The sequence below is a fragment of the Cololabis saira genome, chromosome 17, assembly GCF_033807715.1.
Source record: "Cololabis saira isolate AMF1-May2022 chromosome 17, fColSai1.1, whole genome shotgun sequence".
Taxonomy (NCBI): Eukaryota; Metazoa; Chordata; class Actinopteri; order Beloniformes; family Belonidae; genus Cololabis; species Cololabis saira.
The window spans coordinates 38,729,926-38,744,246 of NC_084603.1; the positions used below are offsets into that span (position 1 = coordinate 38,729,926).

Below are 14,321 nucleotides of genomic sequence, written 5' to 3' on the forward strand. Positions count from 1 at the left end.
GAAATGCAACACAAAGGGCTTTACATTAAAAAAAATACACAAACATAAAACGTATTAATGCCCTGCCCCCCCTCCCTGGCCCTGCACACACACAGACAGACACAAGCACACACACAGACAGACACGCAGACACACGCATCTATATAAATATGGGTGTAGACATGGCTGAGCACTGAGGATCCAGGTGAGTTAACAAGTTCAAAACTCTGTTGGGAAAGACAGCCATTCGGCCATCCCACAACTGCTGCTGATTCTTTAATATCTTTGCAATAATTCGCACAAAATGAACATTTGTGGTTTCATGAAACAGTGGCTGAACTACGTGAGGCTCGAAGAATCGCTGTGCTTGTCACTTATTATATTATTATTATCTATTATTATATATTATTATATATTCAAATTATTTTCTGACCTGCTAGGAAAACACACCGAACCTCTTGCCATAAAGCGGTATTTGGTGTAGAACCGCAGGACTTCTGCTACTCATCATGACAGAAATATGACATGACAGCCTTTGCCATGTTACTGGCTAGAAAGCTCATACTGCTTAAATGGAAAGACAGATTTCCTCCAACTTTCAGTCAACGGATCAGAATCTTCTGCACCATCTGACTTTAGAAAAGATCTGATATGAGCTGTGGCCTCTTCTATTCTATACAGCAACCAGTTCTAGATCAGGTTGAAAAGATAGATACCTCAGACATTTCCAATGTATGGATATAACCCCTCCCTCTTTTTCTTTTTGTACGTTTTTGTTTGTTTCGTTAAATTAATTTGTGTTTTTTTTTGTTTGTTAAAAAAACCAACCAAATATCCTGTTTCCTGCTGAAGCTGTGATGTAATGTGGACATGTGGTGGTGCAATGGGGCGGGGTTGTCTGTGGGGTGGGATTGTGTTGAAATGTATTGAAATGAATGTCAAGTTGTAACTTGTATGATTTAAAAAAACTAATAAAAATACTGTGAACAAAAAAAAGAAAAATCTTACTCACTCCAGAATGATGGAGCCAGAATATTCTGGAAATGTCCTTTTATTCCTTCCCATTACACGAATGGTTAAGACTACCAATCTGCCTGAAAGTCTAATTTTACAAACGTTTTCCCTTTGGTGACCAACACCTGTCTTTATCCTGTCACTGTCTATCCTGTCTGTACAACCAGAGATTCTTTCTTCTGCTGTAAAGTTGGACATTGGAAACAACACGGGGGCCAAAAGAAAAAAGGGTTTTTTCCTGTCACACTAATCACATGATCTTCATTACCTAATCTTCCAATCTGTGTGTGTGTGTGTGTGTGTGTGTGTGTGTGTGTGTGTGTGTGTGTGTGTGTGTGTGTGTTTTCAGAAAAACTCAATCTGAAGTTAAGGACCACACCCCCATTTTAAAGCCACAGAGTCATTTTATTCCTTTTTTTTCTTGGCTTCAGCAAGAGCATAAACTGCTAAAGATGAACCCAGTGATGTGGACCGGCTGAACAGCAACATTTCCACCCGTTTCAGAGTCCGTCCGCTGCAAACAGGACATCAAGTATCACACCACGCCTTCACCTCCAATCCAGAAGTCTGTTTACATGAGACTTCAAATTCAATTCATATAAAGGGATTGGGGTCAGTATAGACCAGGGGTCGGCAACCCAAAATGTTTTAGAGCCATATTGGACCAAAAACACATAAAAAAATGTCTGGAGCCGCAAAAAATGAAAAGTCTTGTATAAGCATTAGAATGAAGGCAACACATGCTGCATGTATCTATATTAGTAAGAACTGGGGGAAGATTTTTTTTTCATTATGCACTTTGAGAAAAAAGTGGAAATGTCGAGGAAAAAAGTGGAAATGACGAGGAAATAGTCAAAATCTTCAAAATGTTGAGATTAAAAAGGAAAGGAAAAAAGAAAAAAAGAAAAAAAAGGAAAAAAAAAGGTAAAAAAGAAGAAAAAAAAGGAAAAAAGAAAGAAAAAAAAGAGGAAAAAAAAAGTCAAACATTTTTGAAAAAGCTCCAGGAGCCACATGCAGCTCTAGAGCCGCGGGTTGCCGACCCCTGGTTTAGAACAAACCCAACACACAGCTATATAGCAAGAGTAAAGGTGCTGGAATAATGTCCTTGACTGTAGAGTCCAACACGGAGGATGTGAACATGAGGCCTCTGAATATCTAACATGAAGCATCATCAAGCTCTTAACGGAGACACGTGTTCTTTGGTCCAAATGGTCTTTATCACATGATAACATTTCAGTGACTCCTAGCTCCGCCCCCTAAAACCAGAAAAGGCTTTTTAATGGGTGGAGTTTATATCTACTCCACCCCTTTTCTCCTGTGGCACATGCCTTCATTTTTAAAAAATTTTTTTATTCAGTGTTAAATCTTTCATATTACCAAGGTACAGAAAATGCGCTAAAATGTGAAATCAGGTAGACATAAAGTTAAGATAAAACATTTGCCCTCTGATCTGGATCTGTGAAGTCACAATTCCACATTTTTGTGGAATTAAGCGAGTGGATTCACACACATCTGGGTATTTGGGGTCATCACATCATGACGCTCCGTTTTTTTTGGTCGCTTTTCTCCCCAACATAAATCAGTTAAATTCACCAGGCACTCTTGCGGTTTAACAAATCTGACATCTGCATTGCATCTACAATCCAGTATGATGATGGGGAGAGGAAGGCACTGGGGGGAAAAATAAAAAGACATTGCATTTAAAATGGAAATGTCCCACATCCTTTCGGTTTTGGGGCGTTGAAATGTTGCATCCAACTGATTTCATACATGCTGGTCTTCTGAGGCTGCAGCAGCGTCCACACACATATATCCAAGTCCCATCAAATCAGTAACTTTTCATCACGTTTCAATGGCAGTTTCTTGACACCACACTGTGCTTAAGCTCTAATCAGACTTTTAAAAATCAAATTAATTAAAACTATTAGAATGTGTTTGGTCAAAGCGATACTTTTTTTTTTTTTTTTTTTTAAATCAGTCTGATCAATAATCTCGGTAACAAAAACTCCTGTTTGGTTATTCTTAATCCAACAGCACCTGCCTGCGTCTGTCTGACCTGGATATTTGTGCAAAAACCTCCAACCCGAGTTCACAAGCTGAGCATGTTAATGTGCAGAAAGCAGAAAGTACTAGAAATTGGAGCAGCTGTGCTGCTGCAGGGCTGCTGGGCTGCTGCTGCTGCTGCAGGGCTGCAGGGCTGCTGCTGCAGGGCTGCAGGGCTGCTGCTGCTGCTGCAGGGCTGCAGGGCTGCTGCTGCTGCAGGCTGCAGGGCTGCTGGTTTCAGCGAGGCTACTCTTCTTTGACGTCGCCCTTCAGCCTCCTCTTGATGCGGGAGTACGGGCTGAGCTTGTCATCCATGATGAAGTCGTATAGCACCTTCACCCAGGACGTGTACTGCGGCAAGTCGTCGTAATACTCTGATGCGATTTTCTTCACCTGGAGGAAAGAAAAGTATATATATTTTTTTAACAAAAATACCATTTGTAGATGACATTTAAAACATTTTTTAAATAAAAATTTTAAATTTTATTACTTGCATATAAAGCCCAAAACAGCTTAGCTTAGCTCCGCATTATTTGCAAGACCTGATAGTGCCTTATGTTCCTGGCAGAGCTCTCCGTTCTCAGAGTGCAGGTTTACTCGTAGTTCCTAGAGTATCTAAATGTAGATTTGGAGGGCGGGCGTTCTGCTATCAGGCACCATTACTTTGGAACCAACTTCCAATCTGGGTTAAGGAGGCTGACACCACCTCCACCTTTAAAACTAAACTAAAAACCTTTCTGTTTAGTAAAGCCTCTAGTTAGTGTTTAGTAAACCTCTAGCTGGTGTCGGTAAATCTCTAAGTAGTGTAAACTCTAGTGTATTAGAGTCAGTAGTCATAGTTGCAGCTAACAAAACTATAATAGTTAGTCTCAAATATAGCTTTGCGGTAGATATGCTGCTATAGGCCTATGCTGCAGGGGGGCACCGACATGATCCACTGGGCGATGCCCATCACCCTTCTTCTCCATTTCCATTTTTATTTATTATAAGTATCTCATAGCCATCATTTTTGTCCATCGCTCCTGTAGTTTCTTGTGCTGGCCCCCTTTTTTCTCTTTAGTGCATGTTTGCAGGCCGGAGTGTTTTTTCAGGTTTTACAAACTTCACAAAGCAATTATTCTCATATGTATGTCCTTATTGTCCAGTGGTGATGGTGGTCTCCTCTTGCTGTGCTCTGCTGGAGCCTATCCCAGCTATTTTCAGGCGAGAGGCAGGGATTACACCCTGGACAGGTCACCAGTCCATCGCAGGGCCACATATACAGACACACAACCAGGTACACTCACACTCACACCTACGGGCAATTTAGAATGATCAATTTACCTAGCATGCATGTTTTTGGACTGTGGGAGGAAACCCACTCAAGCACGGGGAGAACATGCAAACTCCACACAGAAAGACCCTGCTGGGCCTGGGAGTCGAACCGGGAACCTTCTTGCTGTGAGGCAACAGTGCTAACCACTAAGCCACCGTGCTGCCTGTAATTTTCGCCATTACAAATATTTATTCCGCCGTGTTCAGCCATGGCCCCACGGTCGCTGGTTTTGCTTTATACCATAACCTTGTTATTGCTTTTTTACTTGCTGATAGCAGAACTTTAACAAGATATTCATCCTCTTTTTGTATTATATCCTGTTTCAAATTTCCCAAATAAAACACCAGGTTTAAGAAAAATAATAGGATACAAGATTCCCAAATCTTGTATCCTATTTTTTTTCTTAAACCCCGCCACATTTTATCCCAATAACCTATTATCTTCTGGTAAGACGAGACCAGCCAAGAGTTTGTGCTTTTCCTTCTGGTATGACTAACAACGTGGCAGTGAACAAGTAATGGACTGGACTGGGCTCATGTCTCCTGGGAACCCTACACCTGCGTGTGCAGGATCATTTCAAAACATTAAGAAGAGTTTAAGAGGGACGCCGCCCGTGTTACGACTCAATAACTCAACGGGGCCAGAACGCTCACGCGTACGGGTTACATTTCAGTATGCACGTTGCTGCTTTGATAAATCAGACTACAGAGGTGTGCAATTTTAGATCCCACTTTCAATAAATCACATTCCGTCACTCTGTCTTAGGCCCCGTTTACACGTAGCAAAAATGCTGGTGTTTTCATGCGTTTAGGCCGTCATGAGTGCCACCTGTGTTTACAATTTGTTTGGCCACTGTCAATATTTTCTTGTATTTTACTTGTTTTATTCTAAAGTTACACTTAAAAGTAACTCCACTTCTCTGTCCCTCCAAACGAAAGAATCTCGTTCATCTTGGAAGTAACTGGAAGTTACTCGTGTCATTTGTTTTTTCCAGGATTCTGATTGGCTAGCATGACTTATGGCTCCGTAAGCGTGTACTGACCATGGGCAGCCTCCGTCCCGGGATGCTGGGGAAGTCGTGGTGCTCGTTGTGGTAGCCCACGTTGAAGGTGAGCAGGTTGAGGGAGCCGTAGTAGGAGTAGGTCTCGTGGCCCTTCAGGAACATGTAGTGCTCGGCTATGAAGTGACCGGAGATGGGGTGCAGGCCCATCCCCAGCAGGGAGCCGGCCAGCATGTACACCACGGGCTTGGCCCCCCACAGCCAGTACAGCAGCACGTCGAAGGCCAGCTGGAAGGCCCCGTTGGTCAGCTCCAGCTGGCTGATGGGCTTGGGGTTGATGCACAGCGGCCTGACGGCGTAGAACAGCGGCTGCAGGATAATCCACACAAACTTGCGGAAGCGCGTGCAGAAGAACCAGCCTTCAAACTGGGTGGGGATGTCCACGTCGATGCCGTCTCCACCCAGGTAGCGGTGGTGGTCCAGGTGGTAGCGCTTGAAGGAGGCGGAGTAGGGCAGGCCGATGGGCAGGTTGGCAAACATGGCAAAGTAGCGGTTCCACATGGCCTTGTTGTTCCCAAAGGCCGTGTTGTGCGAGATCTCGTGAATAGCGAGCGTCATTGAGTGGTTGATACAGCTGCCAAATGCATACGTCCAAAACAAAACCCATTTCCAGTCCAAGTCTTTGACCAGGTAGAAAGCTAAAAACTGTATCACCACCATCATGCAAACAATCCATTTCAGCCGCTGGTCAGGACCCATCAGCGACTTGATCTCTGGATATTTAGCTGCAGGAGAAAGACAAGACAAGGTGAATTCTGGGAAGAATTGTATGCTGAGAACAGTGTCATCATCATTTCCCACAAAACATTCACTGTAGTCTTTCGTGTACTGTACTACGGAAGAGTATTAGGTCCAGGCAGGAGAAAAATAAAAATTATATTTTAGAGGTGGAAGATTTTTTTTTCATTATGCACTTCGAGAAAAAAGTCAAAATGTCGAGAAAAAAGTCAAAATGTTGAGATTAATGTTGAAATACAATTTCAAGAAAAAAGTCAAAATGTTGAGAAAAGGGGCGAAATTTCGACTTTACAGGACTGTCTCAGAAAATTTGAATATATACATTCTGGATTCATTACTAATCAACTGAAATATTGCAAGCCTTTTATTATTTTAATATTGCTGATCATGGCTTACAGCTTAAGAAAACTCAAATATCCCATCTCAAAAATATGGATATTCTGGGAATCTTAATCTTAAACTGTAAACCATAATCAGCAATATTAAAATAATAAAAGGCTTGAATATTTCAGTTGATTTGTAATGAATCCAGAATGTATGACATTTTTGTTTTTGCAATTGCATTACAGAAAATCACAATATTCTAATTTTCTGAGACAGTCCTGTATTCTTGAAATTGTATTTCAACATTAATCTCGACATTTCGACTTTTTTCTCGAAGTGCAAAAGAAAAATGAAAAATCTTCCCCTCTAGAATATTTTTTCTCCTGCATGGCCCTTATACTCTTCCGTAACTGTACAACAGAGAGACCAATTCATCTATCCATAGGGATTTGTTTAGCAGATGCAACTTTTGCAAACCCGTCCATGTTTTTCCCCTTCTTTGCCTAAAGAGCACGGTGGTTTGTTCCAGCCAGTCCCAGCAGATTCAAACCGTTTTTCTTGTGGTATCTCATAGGCAGACGCCCCAGGAAAATAACTTTGTGTTTGCTGGCAGGTGCCTTCATGTAGGTTTCTTTCTGCTCAAAATGAGTTCTCTCCGTTGTCACCTCGGGCTCTGGACGGAGCATTTAAACGTGCCCACACTGGTTTAAAAAATGTGTAGCTTTATATAAACCAAACACGTTCAGTTGGAGATGAAGCACAGATGAAGCACAGTGCGGGGTCAAGAAACTGCCTCTTTTGCCTTTCCAGTGTTGTTTTATAGGTATTTCTTTCTCCTCATGACACATTAAAGCTTTGATTTTCCTACATAACCTTTGGCAGCCATGGCTGCAGTCCTGGAAGGGCCAAAAACAACCAACCAGACAAAGGGCCAGTCCCAATCCCCCCCTAGTCCTACTTTTCAGCCCTACCCCTACATTTTACGTGTTCCCGTGAGGGTAGTGGTGTCCCAATTCCTCTTTTCATGTAGGGCTAGTGGACATAACGAGGGCTAGTGAGTATGAATCTGGCCCTACAGAGCGAGGGATTTCAGATGCTGACTCACTGACCGAGGGATAGAGAAATTTCCCAGAATGCTTTACGTCATCATTTGCAGACTGAATCAAACAATAAAACATGGCGGACATTTCTAATTTTTAGTGAATAAAATCAATATTTTGAGTTAGTTTCTGCATAAAAATGCGTTTTGATTACATTTCTAGCCAGAAATATATATTTTACTTTCGACTTTAACACGGAACCATAAATCGCCGGCGGCTCTTCTCATCCCGAAAACATCAGATCAAATTTCTTAACAGGCGTTATTTGGATAAACTGAGCCCAGGTTGGGGATCTTAACGGTTACTTTTACGCCTGAAAAAATATTAAAACTTAATAAAGTGGCATATTAACAGCGCTACAGCTGAAATTAAAACAGCTTTTAGCTCTGTCTTCCTGATATGGTGTGACGTAAACGTATCTACGCAGTCGCTTACGTACCCGGACGTAAACCACGCAGTGACGTAGCAAGTGGTGTCCCAATCCCTAGGGAAGATTACAAGGACCCTACGCCACAGGCTTCATTTTGAGGGTGAAGTGGTAGTGGGTGAGGGCTAGTGGTAGAAAGTAGGGGGTGTATTGGGATTGGCCCTAACCGCTAAAGGAGGACAAAGCATCAAAAGACTTTTGACTCCTTTTGATTATGATTTCATAACCAAAGTACGGTAAAGCACAATCGCAGAATAATTTGAGTCATGCTTTAGCATCTGTGTATATTTAGCATAGCTTAAAATGATCATAGAAAAACATATTTTTCCTTAAACACAGACAAGATGGTTAAAGAAAGCAATGACCATCCCCCCAATCACCCACTTTATATATGTATCTTTTTAAAGTTTCAAAGATTTGCCGTTTCATCAAAAGCTTCATAATCTCCATCTTGTTGATGGACTGAAATGATCATCAGTCATCACCTGCAATACTCCCCCTCCTAACTCTGATATTTGCACTTTTGTCTGTTTTGGTAAATCGTTTGCTGGGAAAACATAATGATCCTTCTTATATCAAGTTATTTCTTATTACATTAGTCGGTTGTTGAGTTTGCTGTGCAGTAATATCAAGATCATTTCAAGTAGAAAAGAAAAGAAAAAAAAAAAAAAGAAAGAAAAAGAAACGGCCATTCAAACGTGCGTCGTGAAAAGTGAGGACTGAAAGTGTTGCTTTCTACGACGAGTATTAGGGCCAAACTAAGACAAAAAAAAAAATTGGAAATTACGAGAATAAAGTCATAATGTTGCGAGAATAAAGTCGTAATATTACGAGAATTAAGTCGTAATATTACAAGAATAAAGTCGTAACATTACGAGAATAAAGTCGTAATTTATGAGAATAAAATCGTCATTTATGAGAATAAAGTCGTAATATTACAAGAATAAAGTGTTAATTTATGAGAAGTCTAACAGGAACAGTGTGTTAAAATGTTGAACATTGAGCATCTTGTGAAGTTATATTTATATATTTATAATATATTTAATATTACGACTTTATTCTCGTAATATGACGACTTTATTCTCGTAATATGACGACTTTATTCTCGTAATATTACGACTTTATTCTCAAAATATTATTACTTTATTTTCGTAATTTCCCCCCTTTTTTTTCTTAGTTTGGCCCTAATACTCCGTCGTAGCTTTCCTTAGCTAGCTTTTAAAAACTGGCATTATAGGAACATAATTATAAGGAACTGAACTATAAATGCACCAATGAATGTAGGTCAATTTGACTTGATTTAAGTGAAGAATTTGGTGTCAGCAGCAGCAAGTATAAAAGCCTTGGACACAACAGCGTGATGTTAATTTAGTAAATGAGTGTCCCATGTGGGGGAGAGAGGACAAGGCTCCTCACGGCTGAAGGATTTCCTGACACATGACCCGTCAGCTCCACAATCTTTCACTCACGTCTGCTTCCGCTTCCGCTTCAATTCAACCCAAACACATTGTGAATCAAAAAACAAAATCTCCAACAGAGAGCACAACCATCTTTCCCGGTTACACTTTTCTTTTCTCTCCATCATTTCTAAACCCAGAACACTGACTAGCTGCTACATGCTCCAAATACCATCATGATCATACGACGGTAAAATACTTTACTCAGTTCATGTGATCACAAGACTGTGACAGTACAAAACCATTTCTTATGTCTTGAACCATCTGCTACTGGAGGAAATGTGCAAAATTGATTTCATAGCAAATAAAACGGGCCATACATATACAGTAGATTTTGACCCCTGAAACACCTCAGTAGCAGCGGTTTATTTTAAAATCCTCTCTGTGCGTTGTCCTGGCTCAGATAAACTCATTTTGAGGTTGCTATTTGAAGTAGGGCTGTGTTGAAAAGATCAATTTTCCGATTCTAAAGTGATTCTCATATTAATTCCTAAAAAAATCGATTCATATGTCTAAGATTGATTTTTTTTCCCCATCATTACAACTTTTGGTATTTTTTTGTTTATGCCCAAAAAAGGAATGTTTGGTTGGACATGAGAATAACTGGTGCCATGTTTTTGCCTCTAAATATGTTTATAGTTATGAAAACTATAAAGTTTTCAGTTATAATTGCATAAATTGGCTATATTTCTTTGCTTTATATACCGTCTTGGGGTTATATTTGCATAAAATGCTAAAAACCAAATTCTCAAAAATGGGAAAAAATAAACTGAGTTATAAAACCTGAAAAAACACTGAAAATGGAAAAAAAATCAAACCGATTTCCTCCGTCTCTGTTTCCTCCCTGGATCTGTTTGGTAATTCTGACCCACGATGTTTCTGAAAGCAGTTCTAGCATTCTGGGAGGTGATTGGTCCTTACAGCATCATTAGCTGCCAATACTTGCTGTTAAATCTCAATATAATACTAGTATCAATATGTTGCATAACTACAGTCATATCATTCATGCAACAGCTGAAAAAAGATTTTTAATAACAGTAACCAAATAGATATCGGATTGAATCGAATCGGATCGAATGAAAGCGTGATAATCGATTCTGAATCTTAAGAATCGGATCGATTCTTGACATTTGAATGGATCCCCAGCCCTAATTTGAAGACAGGAATGTTAGAAATGTGCCTCCTCTGGGGTTAAAGGTCAGTGTGGTCACACGTGCTGTCCTGCTGTGTAGTTAACTGGTAAATAAGCTGCACCCCCCCTGCACTTACCTAACTGTAGGCAGGAATATGAGGACAGTTTTATAGCAGTAATCTACAGCTAAGAACCACCAGGTGAGAGTCATAAGATGTTATTGATAACGTCATCTCATGATCCCAGCAGCTTCATGCTGGACCGGAAACCAGGAACCAACTCACGGTACGAGCCGGTACCAGCCCAGTGGGACCCCAGGGGGTTGCCAGGGGTGGCCACGGCCCCCCCTGGCAACCCCACTGGCCCCAATAAAAACAAAAAAAAAAAAAAAAAAAAAACACTTACCGGTCACATAGATTCTATCGCCTGTTATGCGTTTCATCTCAAATCATTTGGGCCAAATGCACATCAGTAGGCGTTTCTCTAAGTATTTCTGAGCCTAATAATACAAAAATATATATATTTAAAAATAATAATAAAACAAAATATATAAAAATTAAAAAAATCATATATATATATATATATATATATATATATATATATATATATATATATAAATAAATAAATAAACGTAAATATGTCAGAAAAATCAAGTAAAAAACAAACTGAAGACTGTTTTTTTTACCAACATGGTATTAACCATTAATATATATGCAGACAAGTTAGAAGAAAAATTAAAAAAAAGAAGAAGGTATTTCTGAGCCTGTATACTACAACAGTATAATACAGTCCTGTAATGATGGCTTTTAAGGCTGATTTATGGTCCTGCGTTACACCAACGCAGAGCCTACGCCGTAGGCTCTGCGTTGGTGTAACGCAGGACCATAAATCAGCTTTAGTTTTGGTTCCACCCCAGTGGCCCCCTCTGGCCCCCCTAGGAACCAGTTCTGGCCCTGCTCCAGCCGGGCTGGTGGGCCTGTCCCGCGGTACCAGCCAGTACTAGGGGGGGCTAGTACCGGCTGGTACCGGGTCTGGCCCGTCCTCCAGCCCAGGGAGCGTTAGCTTACCCAGGATCTCCTTCCTCCGGTCTGCGTGCGGCTGCTCCGTGTACACCCACTCATAGTCCTCTCGAGCCGCCCGGTTTCCCATGATCTCTGTCTCTTTCTTGATCAACAAATCAAACTGGCCCAAAAACAGTCCAAACTGGTCCGTTATGTTTCTTTTGTAAATGATCTTCTGCTGTATCCGCTGCACCGTATCCGCTGCGCTGCGCGTGTCCGCTGCTCCCCTCCCTGCCGGTGTTACGTCGATGTAACCCGTGCGAGGCTCCTCCCCCTCGTACCAGCGGTGTAGCGTCGTGTTTTGTTCCCTTCAGCTCCGCCTCCTCCCGCCGTCGAGGGAAACGCGAAATATTGTCAGGCCAGCGCCGTTGTATGGCAGCTCCGCCGACAACCGATGTGTGAATGTGTGCGTGTGTGGGTGAATGTGTACAGTGTAAAGCGCTTTGGGGCTGTAGGAATACAGCTGGAAAGCGCTATATAAGTGTAAGCCATTTTACCATTTTTACCATTTATAAACTAAAGTACGTCCCGTATTGTGCTGCAAAGGGACGCACTTTGTCCCGTATTACTGTGAGAGTCAAAAAATAGTCATTAAATGCCAATGGAAAATGGCATTGAGCTGTTGAGTTTATAAGTTATTTTGTTCTGTTTTACTACAACTGTAGCTACAGTCATGGCCTTTGAGGCACAAATATGTTTACAAGTTTTTTTACAGACTTTCTGTTTGCACTTTTGTTATTGCACTAAAAATGTGCACTATTACAGAATGGATGTTCTGCTTTCTTTCTATTGTTTTATATTAATTTATACAATTTTAAGTTAGGCAGGACAGGTTTCTGTTTAAGAAAGATACTTATTTTATTCAGTTAATTTTGTTATTTTGTATTAAAGTGAATTGCTGGATAATAATTTGTTTTCCATGTGTTCATGGCATTCAAAAATAAGCATCTAATTCAATTACGGTTCGAGTCAAATAGTTAAAAAAACCGTTTCACTCACAAAAAATGGGCTAAACAAATTCACCACGCCAGGAAGGGTGAAGGCAATCAGTGATGTGTCCCTTATTTATTTTTCAGGGAGTTTGCAACCCTACACACAGGCGGATTCAAATAAGTGCATGAAGGCTCCACATTCTTCTCTGAGTCGTGGGCGTGTCTGCGCGAGCGCGCGCTCCTCGCTCCGGAGGGGGCGGGGCTAGAGGGTAACATAATTCTCCACTACACCAGGACTGACTACATAACCTGTTGATTCGTGTTACTTAACAACTTCCCAGGAACTACTGTCCGCCTGCACTGAAAAGAAAAAAAATTACTCACCAGTTTCCAGGGAGACGGATTTCAAAGCAGATTAGTTTTTAGTTCTGTCGTTTTGAGTGTTTTACTGAAATCAGTTTTCCAGTTAACTCTGTGAGGAGGTGAAAACAACTTCATGTGTTAAAACTATACAGGACTGTCTCAGAAAATTAAGAATATTGTGATTTTCTGTAATGCAATTACAAAAACTAAAATATCAAAATGTAAAAAAATACATTCTGGATTTATTACAAATCAACTGAAATATTGCAAGCCTTTTATTATTTTAATAATGCTGATCATGGCTTACAGCTTCAGAAAACTCAAATATCCTATCTCAAAAAAATAGAATATTCTGGGAATCTTAATCTTAAACTGCAAGCCATAATCAGCAATATTAAAATAATAAAAGGCTTGCAATATTTCAGTTGATTTGTAATGAATCAGAAATCAGAAAAGGGTTTATTGCCAAGTTTGTTAACACACACAAGGAATTTGTTGTGGTGATTGGTGCAATACAATAAAAATAAAAATATAAAAACAAACAAATATATAGAGATAAAATAAGAGATAGAATAAAATAAAATGTATAAACAGAAATAAACAGAAATGTACAATATGAGGTTTTAAAGTGAATCCAGAATGTATGACATTTTTGTTTTTAATTGCATTACAGAAAATAAAGAACTTAATCACAATATTCTAATTTTCTGAGACAGTCCAGTGTAAATAATCAAAAAACCGAAGCCCTTAACCTTCAGCATCTCAACATTTAAGTCAAAATTTTGAGGAGTGACTAGTAAATGTGGGACAAGCACAGGGATATTTCAAGTGTTTGGGGCCCCAGTTTAAGGGGGGATTCAAACTTTTAAAATGATCTATGGTGACATAAATCATTTGAGGGTGGGGACCGGATGAGGGAAAGGTTTGGAAGAAAAGCTGACTTTATGAATACACATATTTGAAGGGGAAACTAATTTGATACATTTGTGAATGAAAACAGAATATTTCACTTTATGAACCTGCAAACCTCAAAAAAGCTTTATACTGAGTGCATCACAGTGAAGTACTTAAATAATACTATTTAGGTAACTGCAAATGAAAACAGGCTATTGTTGTTTTTAGGCTTTCTAAATACTGTAAATTCAGGTGGAGCATGTCGTCTGGGGCCCCTGGTGACGACAGGGCTGTTATGCATCTGAATCGTTGCCAGAAAGCAAGTAGCAGCTTTTTCAAAGTACCTGCATTTTCAGGTCCTCAAAAGGACTTGAACAAAGTGACATCATTTCATTGATGTCATTTTTCTATGACACCAAGTCGGCACTGCTAAAAGTCCACAGCTGAATGACCTTTTCTGTAAACGCTGGATAACGTGGTGG

At 40.2% G+C, this 14,321-nt stretch overlaps 1 protein-coding gene across 1 annotated transcript; it reads right to left on the reverse strand.

The window, feature by feature from the left end:
* Window positions 1-2,322: 2,322 nt before the first annotated feature.
* Window positions 2,323-11,882, reverse strand: degs1 (delta(4)-desaturase, sphingolipid 1). The gene is made up of 3 exons (XM_061745548.1): window positions 11,657-11,882; window positions 5,394-6,136; window positions 2,323-3,429 (listed from the first exon to the last, which is right to left on the reverse strand). Exons 1-3 carry the CDS (start codon window positions 11,736-11,738, stop codon window positions 3,283-3,285), a joined length of 972 nt encoding a protein of 323 aa, XP_061601532.1. The 5' UTR covers window positions 11,739-11,882; the 3' UTR covers window positions 2,323-3,282.
* Window positions 11,883-14,321: the final 2,439 nt, after the last annotated feature.

What these genes read in the sequence shown, in the direction of transcription:
- degs1 (XM_061745548.1), bottom strand. Translation starts at nt 11,738, where the DNA reads ATGGGAAACCGGGCGGCTCGAGAGGACTATGAGTGGGTGTACACGGAG. An exon ending in CCGGAGGAAGGAGATCCTGG is followed by an intron (nt 6,137 to 11,656) that starts GTAAGCTAACGC and finishes TTTCTCCTGCAG; the next exon opens with CTAAATATCCAGAGATCAAG. An exon ending in CGGGACGGAGGCTGCCCATG is followed by an intron (nt 3,430 to 5,393) that starts GTCAGTACACGC and finishes TCTTTCCTCCAG; the next exon opens with GTGAAGAAAATCGCATCAGA.